The sequence below is a fragment of the Corvus brachyrhynchos genome, unplaced genomic scaffold (assembly GCF_000691975.1).
Source record: "Corvus brachyrhynchos isolate BGI_N302 unplaced genomic scaffold, ASM69197v1 scaffold146, whole genome shotgun sequence".
NCBI lineage: Eukaryota > Metazoa > Chordata > Aves > Passeriformes > Corvidae > Corvus > Corvus brachyrhynchos.
The window spans coordinates 887,628-906,681 of record NW_008238960.1 but is presented as its reverse complement, the minus strand read 5'-3'; the positions used below and the strand labels follow the sequence as shown (position 1 = coordinate 906,681).

Sequence of the window (19,054 nt, the reverse complement as noted above, 5' to 3'; positions counted from 1 at the left end):
CCTCTCAGCACTGTCATAAAATACACATTTTTTGTGAAGAAACAAAAGAAAGAATCCTAAGAAGAGAGCTCCTCAAGTCTTATACTTTCTTTGGGAATTGAAAATTGCAGTCTACATTCTGTAGGCAAAGCCCTCTCTGGCACAGGAGGAGGAAAAGATCGATCTTTTTTTTGTTTGGTCTTTTGGATAGGATCCCAGGGTGTCAGCACAGCAATCAGCTGGCAAGAAGAGGTCACTTCATGTTTAATGTTTAAAGAGACTTAACCTGATAAGCGCGTACTGGACTTACGAATTTCAACACTGGAGCAGGAAGATTAGCTCTTGGTGGGATTATATCAAGGGATGTTGCTTAGCACTTTCACATTCCACCTAGTACATTTTTCACATGAACTTATTAACATTACAATCCCTAGAAAAATTAGAATCATTAAACTTTTAATGTCACTAAGTACTTATCATCTAACACATTTCTCAGCATATACTTCCCCCTATGCATTTTTTCATACCTGTTGTCCTTTAGGTCCTTGTGATCCAGGCAAACCAGTGTCACCCTTTGGACCCTGAGGGCCCTAGGCATAAACAAGTACATAAATCCATAGTGATATTTGTGAAGAATATGGAGCTAATCCATTTTACCAAATGTAATTTCAAATTACCGGCAAACTTGAACTTAAATCACTCTGGTTGCAATCTAAGAATTCTTACAAGACTAAATTCTCTTTGACTCAAGTTATTCCCTAAACCAAATATCACAAAAGGAGAATCTGTTAGAAAAAACAAAATGAAAAATCCCTGATGTTTATCACAGTGTGGATGATACACATTCACAAAGGGAAATATGCAAACATTAATAAGAGTGGAAATTCAACCTAAAATTCTCTATTTCCTCTGTACTTGATCCTCTCTCTCTCCATAATCATTCAACCAGACTCATTTTCAACAGAATTTCTGAAGGTATATTTTTAACAGTATGTTAAAAAAAAAAAAAAAATCTGAAATAGAGATTATCTATTTGAAAACAAGACGATTTCTTTATCTGTTTTGTGGGGAAAGCATTCCCCTCAGATCAAATTGTGCTATACAATCTTCCAAGAGCATTCAGAAGCATTTTTTTACCCACCAAGAACTAAACTCAGGTCTACATTATTTCTGCATCAGTCAAGAGATAAATAAAAGACATGAGGTGAGAACAAGAATGGTATTTTCATGTCTGTAGAAATTCTATAAATGACAGAGACCCAGAATTCACTATACCACTTTCTAAATGTTATCAGCTCTTTTTCAAATGAAATGGATTTTTAATGAGTTTTTTTTTCCTTCTCTTTGGTTTTCTATGCAGTGCACAATACCCAGGACTTAAGCAATCTTCTGTAGAATTTTGGGCAATTTGTCAGCTTTTTGTTAAGATCTTTGGTCAGTTTTCCCGGTTTTCTCCTTAGCTGTTCTCAGGCAATAGACAAAGGATCCTGAGATCATATGCATGCTCTGAACTGTAAAACAATCATAACAAGGGAAAATAATCTCATCACATTACATAGAATATGAATACAATAATTAGAACAATACTATCTGAAGTCATAAGCCAAATAATTACAGAATCACAGAATATGCTGAGTTGGAAGGGACCTACAAAGATCATCAAAGTCCAACTCTTGCCTCTGCAGAGGACACCCCATATGCCTGAGAGCATTGTCTAAACACTCCTTGAGCTCTGTCAGGCTTGCCACTTCCCTGTGGAGTCTGTTCCAGTGCCCAACCACCTTCTGGGTGAAGAATCTTTTCCTAATCTCCAACCTAAATGTCCCCTGACACAACTTCAGGCCATTCCCTTGGGTCCTGTCACTGGGCACCACGGAGAAGAGGGCAGGCCCTGCCCCTGCTCTTCCCCTCACAAGGAAGTTGTAACTGCAATGAGGTCTCCCCTCAGTCTCCTCCAGGCTGAACAGAACAAGTGACCTCAGCTGCTCCTCACACGGCTTCCCCTCAAGGCCCTTCACCATCTTCACAGCCCTGCTTTGGACACTCTCTAACAGTTTAACGTCTTATATCGTGGCACCCAAAACTGCCCCCAGCGCTTAAGGTGAGGTCTCCCCATTACAGAGCAGAGCAGGACAATCCTCTCCCTTGCCCAGCTGGCAATGCTGTGCCTGATGCACCCCAGGACTCCTGGCTGCTAGGGCACAGCTGATCCATATTCAACTTGCCACCGACCAGGACCCCCAGGTCTCTTTATCTGGCACTGCTCTCCAGCATCTCATTCCCTGGTCTACATGCACAACCAGGGTGACTCCATCCCACTTGCAGAATCCAGCACTTTCCCTTGTTGAATTTCATACAGTTGGTGATCCTCCAGCCCTCTAATTTATGTAGGTGTCTCTGCAGGGCCTTTCTGCCTTGGAAGGAGTTAACAGCTCCTCCCAATTTTGTATCATCTGCAAACTTGGTGTCCCTCCAAGTCCTGCGTCCAAGTGGTTAATGAAGATGTTTATATATGTTTATATGGCAGTCTGAGTGCAATAGGTAGGTAAGGCACCTTTTGATATGGTTGTGCAATGCTTACATGGTAGACCTGGTCTATTATAAAAAATCATAAATATTTCCTAAAGGATAAAATAAAAAGGGTACATCTTGTAGGGCTTTACTGTATTCTGTAGTGGAGATAAAAAAGGCAAAGGAATAACACAGTTACATATACATATGCAGACAACTTGTAGAAGTCCATTTGTTCCATTTGTTTCTTCTATGTGGCATAGGTCTTCCCTTAGGTAGTAATTTTCCATGAATTACATCTCTAAACTATGGAACTGACACTGAGATAAGCATATCAGAGTATATTTCATTTCCCACAGAATAAATTTCTACCTTAGCTGGTAAATTCCTAAGACCTGCAGCATCCTATATGAAAATTTATTAGACTTCATGCAAATTGTATACAATATAATTTTTAAAAAATATTAAACTGTATTGGAAAAAACCTTAAATCCTAGGAAATTAATACTTACAGGAAATCCTGGTAAACCTGGCTTGCCATGTGGCCCCTGCAAAATCAAAAAACTCACACCCTTACAAACACATTTTACGGGCTTGCAAAACAGTATGCATTTTTCATGTGTTGTGTGATTTGTGAATATCAACTCATCTGCAACTGAATTAAGAACTTCATTCAGTTGATGGCAAAGGTGTGAACCTGCACAATGCCCTATGCTTCTAATTTAGGGTTTATTTTCAAAAACTGAAAAGACAGAGATCCAGAAAAGACTGAAAATGGGTTATATTTTCTACATATGAAAGGCATGCAACCATTATCCAGCCTCCTTTGAATCTTTTCCAGATGCTGGCACAGAGATCACCTTTCCCATTTTGGTCCTGGTTGTCTTGGGATAGACAGTTTGTAATAGGCTGCGAATACAATCACAGATTGGGATTTGTATTGGGCACATTTAAGATTGCCCAGATGTGATACCTGCAGAAAGACACTTTAATTCTGGTTCAGATCAGCAGGATGTCTATTACCCCACTCACTATGAGACTGCACCTCTTTCCTGACTAAAGTTAGAGCTTAGAGACTGAGGTTCAAATCTTTCTCACTGCAACTTGTGCTTCAAGCTACAGGACCAGCTTCTTTTTTGTGGGAATGTGGCTCTAACATCTACTACGAAACAAAGGTTTGAATGGCAAATACCTGTGGCAGAGCTCACACAAGGGGGCCCATACTATCCTGGCATCCTATTATGTCTAGGGATTAGGAGAATCCGGTCTTTGGGAAAAACACGAAAATAGTCTTCCATGAAAACTGTTTTATATTGTAAGCACAGCTGGATGCAGCCACAATAACATGGAGTTGTCCTATCGTGTAACAAGTGGGAAAGAGCCGTGCTAGACTTGCAGAAAAAGGTTACAAGCTGTTGCTAGAGCTAATGCCCTTCTTCCCAGTTCAATGACAGATTCAGTAAATATTTGTTTTGGGACAGCTGTAATAATAAGACACAAGGTTTTTGCAAACTTAAGCTATGTAGAGTGAAATTCTGCTATTGGCTATGAACATTCTGACTTTTCTGGCTTCATCAGGGATTGAATGTGGGGGAGATCACTGTGCTCACCAACAAGAAAACAGATAAAATGAAATACACAAACAACAATCCACAAATGAAACTAGCTGTGAAGTAAGTTGCTTAATTTGTGAAGGTTAAGATTTTGCAAAGTGCAGCATGTTGTACACTTTCGGGCAAGTTTGAATAGACTCCACATTTTGGAAAAGGTAGATTTTTCTTTAGATCCAGTCCTAGGAACCTGAAATCATTACCAAGAAGCATTCAGGAGTTCAAGAATTTGGCTGAACTATTTTGCAGCTAGAATGGAACCTAAATTTCACATCTGTTGTTCTTTTATGAAATCCCTAGTTTTTCATCCACTGCTATAATTTGTGTGAGACTAAATTCATACACAGGAGCCTAGCATTTCTAGTTGCAGTCCCAAGCAGAACTGAGCAAAACACTTTTTATCCCAATGCTTTGTTACTTGAAAAACAAGAAGGAAAAAAATGGAATAAATGTGAATCTTGGTCTCTATTTTTGCAACAGTTCTACATTTCTTTAATTCTGAGCATATAGTTCAGAATGAGAGATAAGCCAATTTCTTTATTTCATAGAAATGTGTAAAAGCAATTTGTTCACACAGAACTCAGTTTTGCCTGAAAGTACTTCTGCAGAGTTTAGTGCTGGAGTTAGCAGGAACACAATCTTAAAGTGTAGGAAACTCATCTCTGGTTGATACTCAAAAGAAGACATTGAAGATAGAGCAAATCTGAAGATTTAATAAAGCAGCATATACTCACTGGAGGCCCAAGGAGTCCTTTAATTTCAGTAAAATTAAAAATTCCATCTGTATCATTGAGAAGTAACTAAAAAAGTGGTTAAGAAACAGGTTATTCAAATAGTTTATCTAAGGCACACACACATTTTTGGAAATGTAAAGTTATCTCTTTATAATTATGAAAAACCCCCAAACATAAATAAGGCCACAGAAAAGGCTCTCTACTTCTAATTTTCGTTATACATCTGGAATAACAAAACCTAGAATTTCTTTTACATTTCTTCTATGAAGATCTCAGAATGCTTTCAGAAATTTAATTAACTGACTCACATTTTTAATTTGAAAGCTATGACACCAGATTTTGGCCTGAAGTCATTTCTCAGCATCATTATCAGCAAGATAAAGATGAAATGGAGGTTTTATGCTCCAGCGTGTCACTGGCATTCTAAGATGGTGAATCAATCTGAGCACACTCATCCTCTGTTGCAGAGTTGAAGTTTTAATTATATTCTGGACATGTCTGCATCACACCATGCAGTGCCATGCTGCGATTCGTAAGTCAGCACTGATCATGCTGCTGTGTCTGAAACTAGCTTGGAACCCCAAACTTGGATGTGGACCAGCTCTATGCTACCCAGCTCTGAGTCTCAAGATGCCTAATAGTGCAGTGTAATTGCACTGCTGTTATACTGCTTCTTATCCTGGAGTTGGTGAACTCCCCGTTAGCCCAGGCATTTCTGCATAATTCCATTACAGATCTTTGGAGCTCTGATCCAACACTCCTCAATGCAGGTCTGAATGGATCAGGTCACTCAGGGACTTGTCCTGTTAATTCTTGAACACCTCTAAGGATGGACATGCCACAACTGTTTTCGGCAATCAGTTATAGTGTTTGATCATTGTCAGGATAAAAAAGGTTTTACTTATATATAATTGGGATTTCCCTTTCTCCAACTTGGGTGTGTTGCATCTTACAATATTTACATACACCTGCAAGAAGAGGCTGCTTCCATCTTCTCAGTATCCTCTGATCATGTAGTTGCAGACAGAAACAAATCCTCTCTTTATCCTGCTTTTTGCCAGGCAAATCAGACCCAGTTCTCTCAGTGCTCTGGTCCCCTGAACACTTTGGTAGCCCTGGATGGGGCTTGCTCCATTATGTCAATGTCTTTCTTGTCAAGGGGATCTCACAGCTGGACACAATACTCCAGAAGCAGTCTTGTGAATGCCAGTCACAACTCTCTATCAGTTGAATTGATTTTCCACCTATTTTATCATTCTCTTACCCACTTCACAGGCCATCAGTTTGATGATAGCAAGGCTATGGGAGACTGCATCTGAAGCCCTGCCAAAGTCAGGGTCTACAAATTCCATGCCCATCCCTTGTCCACAGAGAAGCAATGATTTGGATCAGGAACGAACTGCCTTTAGTAAATCCGTGTTGGCTGCTCCCCATCAGATTCTTGTCCTGATGTTACGATTAGGCTTTCATTTTGGTTTCAGATAGCTAACTTTCTGGTTTAAATAGGTGTTCCCAATATTGTATCACGTGGTCTTACAGAACAATTCAAGACAGACAATATATAGGTGCTTGTTCCACATAAATGTTTTAGGTGAAAAGACATCTTTTGTTTTTGTCATTTGTTTAATTTCTTTCAGTCCAATGGTCCCATTTGACACTTTAGCCTTGTTTTGGATTCAGAAGTATGTTCTGAATCTCCTTGGAAGCTTGAATTGGTCCATTTGTTTAGAAGGCAAGACATGCCATCCATTTCAATATAAGGCTCTGTGTGAAGCAGCATATTCCCATTCGATGTAATGAAAATCTGAATTTCAAAAGACCAGGACAGGGCATGCTTTCAGGTGCCAGGGATTTACTTAGTACATGAATAAACATGTTTTCACTGAGGTTTTGTGAAATCTGAATGCCCCCTTTTCTGCCTGCAACCATGTGCAGATCAACACTACCAGATCACAATCTTTACCAACATTTGTTATGAATACAGTGTCCAGGAACTGAGTTTGAAACTGCCCTGCTTTGAATAGGGGGTTTGACCATATGGCCTCCGGAGATCACTTCCAATACTCTTATGAGTCTCTGAATACTATTTTTCTAATCCAGATCACTCATCCTATCCTATCCTATCCTATCCTATCCTATCCTATCCTATCCTATCCTATCCTATCCTATCCTATCCTATCCTATGTCATCTGAGCACAGCAGTATATGGTCAGCTTTCTGTACTTTGAGGTCATGTTGCATAATTCATACAGCTAAAGCTTGCTGCTTGTACTGGGTGCTTCTTTCTGCTCCTTCTCCTTGTCCTCATGTTCTACAAAAACCACTGGAAAAAATGTCAAGTAAAAATAGAGTTTAGATCCTACAGGCAGCACCCCACTTTCCAGGCTGCATGAACTCTGCTACTCTTCAGGGGTAGTACGATGCTCTTGGTCCCACTCTATTTCCAGTTCTACATGGCCCAGGAAAGGAACAGGACATAGGCTGCTACATTAATGGCAGTAATAAGAGTCCTGCTGCTGCAATTGTTCTGCTTTATCTGGTGGCAGAAGTCCAGGAGTCCTGGGTTTACATGGTCTTTTCATTGTGGAATCACTCAGTATTCATTGCTTTTGGGCTCAATCCAAACAATATTGAAGTCAGTGAAAAGAATCCCAAAGGCTTTGCTGAGTCTGGGATCAGGCACATTGTATATTTTATACATACAGTTGATCTGCAAATGGAAATCGTGGTTGGAAGTCAGAAAACTGTACATAAGGCTGAAGAAGATTTGAAAACAAAAGGTAGAAGAGTGACGATTAGAGGAAAAGATTGCACTCTTCACAACCTCATCCAGGTGTATAAATATTTATCTTTGGGTTTGGGTGTGCAAACAGGTTTAATAACAAAAATCCAGCAATATAATTCTTTAACACATTGAATTAGTTCAGAAAGTGCTGACTACAATAGTAAGGACAACACTATTTTCCATATTTTCTTCACTGCTGTGTTTTAGGATAATTGTCTGGGTTGGTTTCTAAGTAAACCTTCAGCTCTGCATCCAAAAAGCATGAATATGGCCTTGTTAGAACTATAGAAAGAACAGAGTGAACAAAATCTTTTGACATTTCCTTTACACCCTCACCATCAACCTTTCATTGTGACTTTTGTTTCTTGTACCCAAACTAGGGGTGTGTAGTGGCAGCCAAAGATAAAGGTTTAAAAATTTGAAATTTAAATCCAATAACATTTGTCTATTCAAAATTACTTCTGTACTGTACCCAACTAAATTTGTGCGATAAAATCATAGCAACAAATATTATGGTTTTTCAGTTATTGTGATTCCATTCATGAAAATGCACCAAGTATCAGCAACTATGCTCCAAAAGAGTGAAATAGCCAATATAGGATGAGAAATATTGATTTTAGTGTTTTGGAATATCAAACAGCAGCAGAGGGACACTGTTTTTTTTTAAACAGGAGCAGACTTCCTGATCAATCACAGGAGGCAGCAGAGCAGGCAGCAAGGACAGCAAGTCTCTGAGACCCACAGTGCTGGCAGGAACTGCAGAAGTCTGGAAATGGATAGGTTCCACGGCAGACCTCAGTTTTAACCTAACATGTATTTTCATGGTATGAGAAATGGTTCTTGAAGGAACCAAATCCCCTCCATTGACATAGGGACCAGGTTAAATGAGAAGAAAACCAAGGTCCACTTTTCAGTGCAGCTCGATCAATGTGCTATTGGCCAGATACTGGAGAGACCTGGCCCTAAGCCACAGCTGTTCATGTCAGGTCTAAATATTTCAACAGTGCTGAAATTGCACTAACTCTGTATTTGCTTTTATTTTCATCAAAAATTTATTTTAAAGTCTGTTTAGTTGTAGCCACAGAGCCCTTCCTAAGAAAACTTCCTTCTAGCTCTGATGGATCAGTCAACTGGACTTCTGTAGCCCAAGAAGTCCTTGGCTACGTAACAGTTAAATGAATGAATTAAATGACCCTGACCTGGGGAGTGATCTCTCTAAGTGCCCTGTGGTTCATTCAGATCACTGATCTCTGCTGCTCTGCCCACATCAAGCCAATATCCACATTACAACAGGTGGCAGTGTTATTTATTTTAGTTCTGCAATTCCAACTGCAATTGATAGGTCTGCTTGCAATAGTTCTTTTCCATATTTGAAGCTTACTATGAAAGATGAGATACTGAGTCAACAAAATGCACTTGGATAATTTAATGTCTATCTCAGCAAATGTATTGCAAGCAAATGTCCTGTTACACAAACATTTGTGAGATAGGAAGAATTCAATGTCATACACAGTGACATATACTTCCACACAGGTTTAACTAACTGTATCAAAATCCAGTACACCAAGTCCTCAGAGAAATCTTCTGATTAACAATACAGAGGATTTGACAGCTCTTGCTGTACCTCCCCAGAACACCTACACCACAAATGTGTATAAAGCCACACATACTATGCTCTCAATTTTTTAAGAGAGCTTACTTCTAAAACCTGAAAACACTTAGAGAAGGAAATGGGTTTCTGTATGGATTTGTAATACACCTGATGCAATACAGCTTCTACTAGGCTCTATACATTTCTGTAATACATGGTAAAAGTGGTTCATACAGGGATCTGGAGGATTCAGAGGATGCACTTTAGGTTTCTTCAGACATAGCTATGTGCTAGACAGGTGTGAGGACAATGACTAGGGCATGTAGGGAGCCATGCTGTCTCCAGCAAACAAGTTTCCAGCAAAAGGTTAGTTTATGTCAGCTTCAATAGTCTTTTTATATTCCTTGTATATACTGACCTCCCTCTGATGCTCTCATGGTATTTTTTGCAAGTATTAATGAGCTATGGAGCAACACGTTAAGGTTCATTTTTACTGCAAACAGCTGTTTAGTCACTGATATGAGTTAAGGCACCACCGTGGCACCGTGGCAGGGTTGTGAGAAAGGACATGAGTTTTACATCAGCATTTCTATCACAGAAATTGACACAGCTATTGAGCAGTTCCCCAGAAACTCCAACAGAATTGTATTAAAGTGTAGAGCTGCTGACAGTCCCACTATGAGCAGGACTTTGAACAAGATCTTCACTGAGCCAGCATTTCTGTGAATCTATAATTCTGCTCATCTAAGACTCAGGATCCAAGATCCTAGTATTCTACATGGATTCCCAGTAAATTCAGTAAAGAAAAAACCACTTCTGTTGGGATGCGTGATGTGGCCTATGGGATGCCAATTAATGCTATATTTGCTATCAGTAGCAGAAGCGTAAGTGAAAGCCTAGTTATTTCAGTCAAAAAAGGTTATGTGTAGTTCAGCTTTGTGATAATGATGGTGCCAACCTCCCCCTAACACAGATTTCTCAGCTGGGCATTTTCTCTTCTTACAATTACAAAACACTCCTTATTGCCCTTATATGCATTCCTTTGGATGAGTCTGGCTGTTTTAGGCACCTCCAGCTCTCAGAGGTGAAGTTTCCTGCAGCCACTCACAGTTCCTCCAAATCTGAATGTCATACCAGGCCAACTACTAGGATTTTTGTTGTCAGCTCCAAGTGGGATTCATCCTAATCTCCAGCCTTCATTACTGCAAATAGTACTGCTTCTGCAAAGGCTGATGTATACACAGCAAAACTAACTGAAAATATACCTGCATCTAAAGCATACTGGAGAGTTTTTATGAGTCTCTAGTACTTTACCCTTTGTTGCTTCCACAAAGGGGTCAGTGCTCTGGTTTGTGGACAACTGTCAGGAAACATGTCTCTCCCCCACATACTGCTGTGCCTTGGGTGCTCTGCTTTGTAAAATATCCCCAGTTTTGTATTTCTCTGTTGATTTTTTATTTGATGTTCACAGCTCCTGCAGAATCACCTAAAGAGCTTGTGCGAGGTGCTCAATATGACCTCAAAATTCTTGTAGGTAAGATTTTACCCTCTTTCTTCCAATGTAATATTTTCAAAACTAATCCATTTGATGCAGAGACATACTGATATTCTTTTGTTTTGAGGAGTAGACTTATGACTTGAATATGAGCAGGAGACTTGCCAGTGTGTTAACCACTTGTGACCTCTTCTCTATTAAGGGAGTAACAGACGTCACTGCTTGATGTACACACTCACCTCAGGTATTGCTATGACTGGTCCTGGCGGTCCTGGCGGTCCAGGTGGTCCCACAATACTGTTCCCGTCCTGTCCTGGTTCACCCTGTTTCAAAAGCATTGCATGTGGAGAACCCATATACTAAGTGCTACATTTCACATAGGTTTTTCGAAAAGAATTAAATCCACACAATCTCACCTGAGGTCCTGGGTCACCCTTCTCCCCTTTTGGACCCTGGAGGTGATAAAAAAAATGAGCATAAGTGATTTAAAAGGGGAAATGGTGAAATTTGCTCTCCCTTGCTTCACAAAAAGCACAGCAGTGACTCACATGTACAGAATGATCAATCCCCAGCTCTCTCAAAAGACACATGGGGCCAACTCATTTCAGCTCAGATCTTTTGAGGATTTGATGTTTAAAAGTATTTCCCAGAACTTTTGACAGAGTTCACAGACGACTAGAAGCAAATGGACCCAAACCACTTCATTAGCTGGGAAGTAATTCAGTGAACCTTTCTTTCACTGCACTGAAATCAGCCATCCCTGGCTGTGCTGTCCTCTTCCAGCACAGTTGTGCCTGGGATTTCCCAGGGGACCAGATAGGAGAAGACAGGGGAGCTAAGCTGTCATCTTTCAGGCAGCTTATTTCTAAGCTTGATTAGCCCCTCTGTAGAACTCCCTGTGCTGGAAATGCAGACAGTTTGTCTAGCACAAGTGAGAGGAAGGCGCCAGGGGACAAGCCGCGGGACTTCCCAAGGAAATCACGCTGTAATCCTCGAGGGTCTTAAGCACAAGAAATACATTAAAATCACCTATGAGACTGCTGGCTTTCCTCTAATTAAAGGCAGAGCTGATTTCTGAATAATTAAAAGCAGAGGGAGCATTGAGGGATCAGAACCAGCCTCTGGAGATGCCTGTATCTCTTCTGACTGATGAGGGAGGTGTGGGCAAGGGACACCCTGCTCCTGTGTTGGGCGTCTGAGGTAGCTGCTCCAGGTTAAGCAGGACAAACACAGCCCCAGCTCTTCACACTCTGCTAGCAAGTACTGGTAGGGGTCCTATGGATCTTTAAGAGGTCGGTTTGGGAGCCAGTGTGTGTTAGGTGATCACAGATTATGGTAACCCTACTCACCATTTCTCCGGGGTGCCCAGCAATGCCAGGAAAGCCTGGTTTCCCATCTGTGCCTGGCATCCCCTGCAACAATAAATACAACAATAATATACAACAAACATACTGTCATGCTCTCTAAACTGCATTCAGTTTCATACAAGCAGGAGGCTGCCACTGGGGAGGGACATGACACAGTTCTGAACAGGCTGGTGGGCAGGTTTGGGGGAGGCTAATTATCTCATTAGTCACCTGCTCTCTCCATTCCTCCCTCTCTTTCCCCCTCTCCAGAGCAGGCTTACAGGTTTTTTTAATGCAGCTTCAATCGTTCTTCACTGCTTCCACCCCTGCTTAGCAAAAGGGTGAATTTCGTTGCTTCCCCCCAAAATACATTTGGTGAGTTATTTCCACCCTTTAGTTAAGTGACTCTCAAGCTGGAGGAAGAGGAGGGATGTAGACATTGGCATTGGATGCAGACAGGAGTCAGTATGTGGGGCAGAAAACACCCCCTGCTGTAGTTTAATACAAGACTGTATATGACTGCTGGAATCTGACAGCTACTCTGTTCTATGTGAAAAACTGAAGCAGTAATGATAATGCAGTTTTCCCTGAGAAAAATGGATAAAAGAAGGCTCTAAATTCTTAAAGGACCAGATAAACAGTGAGATACACTTTTTGCATCTGTTTTTCTCTGTGTCATATGAAAGAGCAAAAGAAATGACACAGAGCAGCCTAATGATTCATCCAAGGGACCAATTACTCTTGTTTTGTTTTAAGAGTGGGGCTGTTTATTTGTTTGTTAGCTTGTTTTTTTGGTGGGGTTGTTTGGTGTTTGTTTTGTTTTGTGTGGGGTTTTTCTTGTTTGGCTTTGAGGGTTTTTTTTTAATTTGCTTGGGTTTTTTTGTTTTGTTTTGTTTTTTGGAAAATACTGTTTTGTTTCTAGCTTTTTTGCTCTGCTTCAAGAAAATATTTTTGGGTTTTAGCAGTAGATAGTACCACCACATGAGATTTAATGTGTCTACTTCATTAAGAAAGGATATTCTCACTGCTTTTTTTGGTTTTTGTCGGTGATGTGTGAAGCATGTGGGTCAGGAATAAAGTATGATTTCTGAAGTACTTTATTCTTCATTTCATAAACAATTTTATAAGCAGGATAAAAGGTGTCTGAATGCTAATGGAATTTAAGCAAAAAGTGGTACTTGGGACATAAGTCTCTCAAGTGCTTGTGGAAAATTATAAGTATTTATCTGCAGCAAAGGTAAATGGGCAGAGGAAATAACCTCAGACCAACAGCATTTCTGCAACAGAATGTTGTCATTTCAGGCATGTTGGTACTTGCAGGACAGCTTCCTACCATTGCAAATGCTGAATAATTTTTCCCGTTAATTTTCCTAACGAAATTTAAATGGGACAAAAAGATCCAGGATAGGTAAGATGTTTTATTGCAACTAATGTATCCAGAGACGTCCTTATTTCTAAGTCCCTCCATATTTTAAGAATGTAGCTCATTGCTCAAATACAAGAAGACAAAGATCTTTTTTAGTCTGAGGGCTAAAGAGATAAATTGCTTGTTTTTCTTATTTTTTAAATAGCCCTGTAGTAATTCCACTTAAAATATACACGTATTTCAAATGCATCTATCACATAAAACAACAATAATTACTAGAAAAAGGACCTCAGAAGAAAGGGCATGTAGTCATAATAATAAAGAAAATATTCTATTGTATCAAACTGATTAAGAAGAGTTAAACTACTGTCCTGTGTGTCAATGCATCAGCTTTAATTATCATGCTGACAAATATCTATGTGAAATGACAACACTCAAAATATGTACAGCAGATGGAATTTATGGCAAGTAAAGTCCTGTTACATTGTTGGTATTTTTTAAAAATAAACAAGCAGATGCTGCTAGAAGACTGTGATAATATTCTTGTAAATACTCAGCAAGCATAACTGCATTTATCTTGTTTCTTAGACCAAGTTTTGATTTCAGTGCCGTCCCAAATGCAGGGAAGGATATTTTATTTTATTTTATTTTATTTTATTTTATTTTTTTTTTTTCTATGAGTCACATCAGCGCTCTCTGCTGGCTTATGCCTGCAAAAGACACCCAGGTCAGACAGCGACCAGCAAGGAGCAGCACAGACCCAAACTGGAGTTTTGGGGTGGGCTCCAGGAGAAGTTCAAAGCAGAATAGACAGGGAAAACGATTGACATGAGCCTACTACTGTAGCACAGACCTGTGTCATGGGTGGGGCACACTGGTGTGGGGTGATAGCTCCACACCACCATATGAAGGAGTAGGGGGCATGTGGAACTTAGTTTTCTGTCTAAGCTTTGCTGATTTTCATTTTTGTTCTGGTGAAAATGTAAAGGGCCTCACAAGACACCTTCCAAGACAAGCACCTTTTAGATGCAATTTTAACCACATTTTAAGCAGAAGTCTTAAGCACCAGGTTACACTGGCTCCTGATACTCATAATTCACCAGAGAAAGGGGTTTGTTTTCCCAGAGAAGCCATCCTGAGCTTTAATACGCTGACAGAGCAAGAAATGTTCATTATCCCCTAAGTGCTTTAAGAGATGAAAGGAAATTGAGGAAAGAAACAACTGAGATTTTAGATCAGGTTAAATAAACTTCCCACCTTTGAACCTGGTGCACCTATGTTGCCTCTTTCTCCCTGAAACAGAGACACAGTAGGGCTCAAATATTAAAGTGAGCAATAACTGCAAGGATTTTAAACATGTATGTTACTTTGATTAAAAACAAAGGATCCAAATGGAGTAAAATGATCAGTAAAAACAAGGTACATTTTGGTAAAGTGATGCTTGGCATACATTTGTAATTTGATTCTGGAATTTTAACCACCCGGTTCCCACCCACATCTAAAGAGCTTGCGGTCATGACTAATTATTTTTGCTGAGCATCGACCAAGCCGCATGCCTGAACCCTCATTTTGATGTCTGAAATCAGCACATGGTAATGTTCCCCAGATCTACCAACACAGCCATGACCTCATACCTCCACGAAGGACTCACCATCTTTGTCCAAAACAGCTAACGCTGTCCCCCCACATTGCTGCTCTCTCCACCTACCCAGGCACTGCGTCAAACCAAAGCAAAATAATGAACACTGCACTGTTCCACCTTCGGGACTGATTCTGCAGGATTTTAGCACTAAATAGACAGAGTTCTTTGATTTTGTAACAGACAGAGAACATCCAATTTAGTTTATTTCACTGGAGTTAGAGAATATAAACTGGAACAAATCAGTCATTGCCTCAAATGTTATGCTTACTGCTTTTTGGGAGTTCTTATACTCAAGAGTGTGTGAAGACTGTAGACTGTTTTTTAATGAAAAAAGCTTTTCATAATAACAAAAGCAAAAGCAGAATTTGGATCCATGCTTACTTATAAGAGAGAAAATTTATCATAGCTGGTCTTCTCTGACAGCTGTACTTGTCTGGGGTATTTGAAGGATGAAGGAAGGATGCATGAAACAGAACTATACCTTCAACTCCTCATGATGCATTAGCTCTTGGTTTTGGGAAGTGGGTGGTTGTTGTATTTTGCCACTGTTGCCTAGTGAAGTCATTTATAATCATGAAAAGTGGGTGTAAAATTCATCCCCATGAGAATGATAGTGTATTATAACCACTTTATATTAATTTTGCTGTAGTGTACCTGGTTTTGTAAGATGTCAGGCAGTAGCATGTTGCTTTCTGTTTCTCCTGTATCTTGCGGAATGACTAATGATTAAACCGAGGTGATGGTGAAGTCTCTTGGCCTAGGTTTATGACTATCTTTTCTGCTCCAGCCCAGTTCCTAAATCCTAGGAATCATGCTACCTCAATTTCTGAAATCTTTGTGAAGCAGCATTTCTTTGAAACAAAATTTCTGGCTAAGGGCAGAGAATAAGTTCTTAACAAAAAATGTATTTTGAGTGTAGAGACTGGACACCTACTCCTGTGCACAGAGCAGCATCTTGTGAGAGCACATCTATTCTTGCCAGTCCACCGCAGTATCACTCACCAACATGTGTTGTGCAAATCGCCATTTTTTTCGCTCATGAATAATGTCATCCAGCATTAACAGGAGTAGTACCCAATGGAAGGACTTTTTTTGGCCCTAGAAGCTGAGCTCTACAGACTCTAGACAGAGGGGGCTGGCCAGATCTTTGGTGGCTGTTGTCCTATGAATCAGGTGCATGCAGTTATTGCTGGCAATGGGCAGTCAGTGATTAATCCTGGGTGTCAGTTCAGGTGAAAATTTCATGGGGAGAGGATGGAGACCGCCACTTCTCATCTTCCACTTCCTTCTCTTTCAATGCTATTGTTATTTCCCAGGACAATGAAGAATTTGAATTTCTTTAACTTCCCATTTAAGGTGTTGTCATGCTGTACTACTAATCTGAGTGGTACTTTATGTAGGAATAGGAAAAATCTCTTCCTGTCTAAGGACCTATTCTGCAAATCTGCCCTTTTCTTCTGGGATGTTTCATCTCTCCATTTTTTCCTCATGGGCTACACAACCAGTAGCAGCATCAAAACGGAAAAATTCAGTCACTTCTGAGCTCAAATCAAAACCAAGACAAAGTAGTTATTGCTCCTCCCCTCTTCCTCCAGCATCTTCCAGAACGTTTTCCTATCACTTTCTGGGATTAGAAGGCCTCCTCATGCAGATTTCTCTTTCAACAGCATATATGTAACCTCTTGGTGTATGAACGAGCAAGAAAGAGAAATCACCAAATGTCCTAAAAAAAATTAGCAAAGATGCCATGAAATGTAACAGCCCAGTTAGTATTTACTCACTGCTCTTGTTGGGTGTGAAATAATTCTGATTATACACATTCTGGATAGATACCCAATGTGAATGGGAACAAAATTTGTCCCACACTTAATCAGTACATGACTCTTAAATGAAAGCTGTTATGTTCAGGCAAATTCTGGGAATATAGAAATAAAAAATTACAAAAAAATATATGCCAAAGCAATATAGGCTAGCTTTCAAGTGTTTTTACTTTTGGTCCTAATGGTCCATGCTATCCACATCTTCCTGCAGAACCCTGTAAAAATACACTGAATTTACTGGTAAATCCACATGGCATTTCAAAGGAAATTTTTTTCAGAACAAAAATTTAATTTACGACCACAGCTGTTACAAAAACAATGCTGGAGACCTGTAATATGACAGCAATAAAATGTAAGCATTGTTTTAGGGTTGTTGTTCTGTTAAATACTGCCTTGCTCTATGTTATCATGGAAAGGTCTAAAGATTTCTTTTGCTTACAAAGACAACTTTAGTGCTGTCAGTGCATACTATACATACTTTTAGAAAATATTAGAAATAAATTTATCCAAGTGCGTTTTTTGCAAGGGATTGCTTTCAACTGCTTATAATTTTTTGAATTTGCTTTCTTGGCTAAAATTAAGATATGCTACCATTTAGAGGCAACACAGTCTTGCTAGGATTAAAACCAGTGTCCCAAATTGTTATTTCAAAAAATGTTTGGAAATTCGAATTCCTCTCATCTCTATATGGTGGCATCAGTTGTAAAGTACAATTATGACTCTTTGATGGTGAAATCGACAGCAGTTTATTATTGGTCATTTTAGAAAGCTGAATGGAAGAGAAAGGAATTCAACGAAGTGATTGAGTTGTCTTTATCTGGAATATGAAGGCTCTAATAAATGGTAATGCTAAATAATGAGAAAACACCAATGAAACTTTACACCGATCTGTGGAAGAAAAAGAATAGAAACCTTGGAAATGAGAGCTGAAGTCATCAGAAAAAATAAATCTGATATTTCTACTTCAAAACACAACCACTACTTTCTGATTAAAGATTAACAAGAATCTTAACAAAGATGGTGCCAACAAAAGTAATTTATTTCCTAGCAGCTGTTTTGAGTTTCAGCCCCCTTAGAAGCAGATACTCTGTTTTCACCTAAACACCATTGGGTACTCTGGGGTTGTGATAAGGTGTAAAGGGCCCATAACGCAGTACCAGTAACTATATAAAAGCAATTTCATAATCACTGCAAAATTCTTGTTTTTCTTATCTTCTTTTTCTCATCTACCCTCTTTACTGACTCAGGCTTTGCAGAATAATTAAGCAGTAACAGGAAAATTTTATTCAAGTGCAACAAGACATTTTAAAAATATTTATAGCTGAGTGATTTGGAAACAATGCCTGTTACAAAACCAAATGTGAGAGTAAGGCTGTGACTAAGGCAGGTCAGAATCTGCTATTCCAGCCCTGGTTTTGGACACCTCCTTGTTTCAGCTAACAGATTCAATACTTATTTTTGTAACTGTATTTTTGTGCTATTTTTAATATCTAGGAAAATACGTAAGAGGAAGCAAAGTTCTCTAAGCTACCAGCTGTAACTTCAGTGACTCACAATTACTAGTACTTTAAGCCAACACAGTAAAGAGCCGCTCAAAGTCGCTCTTATCTCCAGGGTTCAGTTGGTTTCTGATGATTCATGGAATCACAGACACAGGCTTCCACAGGCCTGTGGAGGCTATCAAATCCAATCATCCCCTGAAGCGGAACTGTCACCAGCTTCAGATCAGGTCAGTCATGTCTCTGTCCAGCAAAGTCTTGGTAACTTCAAGATCAGATCTTCTGCAACCTCCCTGGGCAAATTGCCCTAGTCCTGCACCAGGCTCCTAGTGAACAGCCTTCTCCTAAGGCTTAGCCTGAATAACGCGAGCTGCAAATTGTGACCACTGTCCCTTGCTGCACCATCTGGCACTACAAGGAACAGTTTGGCTTCATCATATTTATAGTTGCCCCTCAAAGACTCATATGCAGCTACTGGATCATGCCTTTGTCTCCTTTTGTTGCCAGACTAACCACTGGAGCTCCTTCTATTGTTAAGAATGACAATAAATCCAAATGATCTGGTAGGTACTGATACATTATATTCCCACGTTCTCTACTTGATTTAAGTGGCCCACACTAGCAAAAAATCTCCTGAGACACAGTGATGAAGAAAAAAGTATCCCTTTGTCTGTGA

The 19,054-nt window shown here is 39.7% G+C and overlaps 1 protein-coding gene across 1 annotated transcript in view; it reads right to left on the bottom strand.

Annotated features, from left to right (window-relative positions):
- Nucleotides 1-19,054, bottom strand: part of COL15A1 (collagen type XV alpha 1 chain) — a 116,341-nt gene that overhangs the window by 29,060 nt on the left and 68,227 nt on the right. The window contains exons 14-20 of the mRNA XM_017738629.1: nucleotides 14,675-14,710; nucleotides 12,055-12,117; nucleotides 11,122-11,157; nucleotides 10,945-11,028; nucleotides 4,835-4,900; nucleotides 3,003-3,038; nucleotides 507-569 (exon numbers count right to left, since the gene is read on the bottom strand). Coding sequence (XP_017594118.1) covers nucleotides 507-569; nucleotides 3,003-3,038; nucleotides 4,835-4,900; nucleotides 10,945-11,028; nucleotides 11,122-11,157; nucleotides 12,055-12,117; nucleotides 14,675-14,710 — 384 coding nt within the window. The remainder of the gene's footprint in view (nucleotides 1-506; nucleotides 570-3,002; nucleotides 3,039-4,834; nucleotides 4,901-10,944; nucleotides 11,029-11,121; nucleotides 11,158-12,054; nucleotides 12,118-14,674; nucleotides 14,711-19,054) is intronic.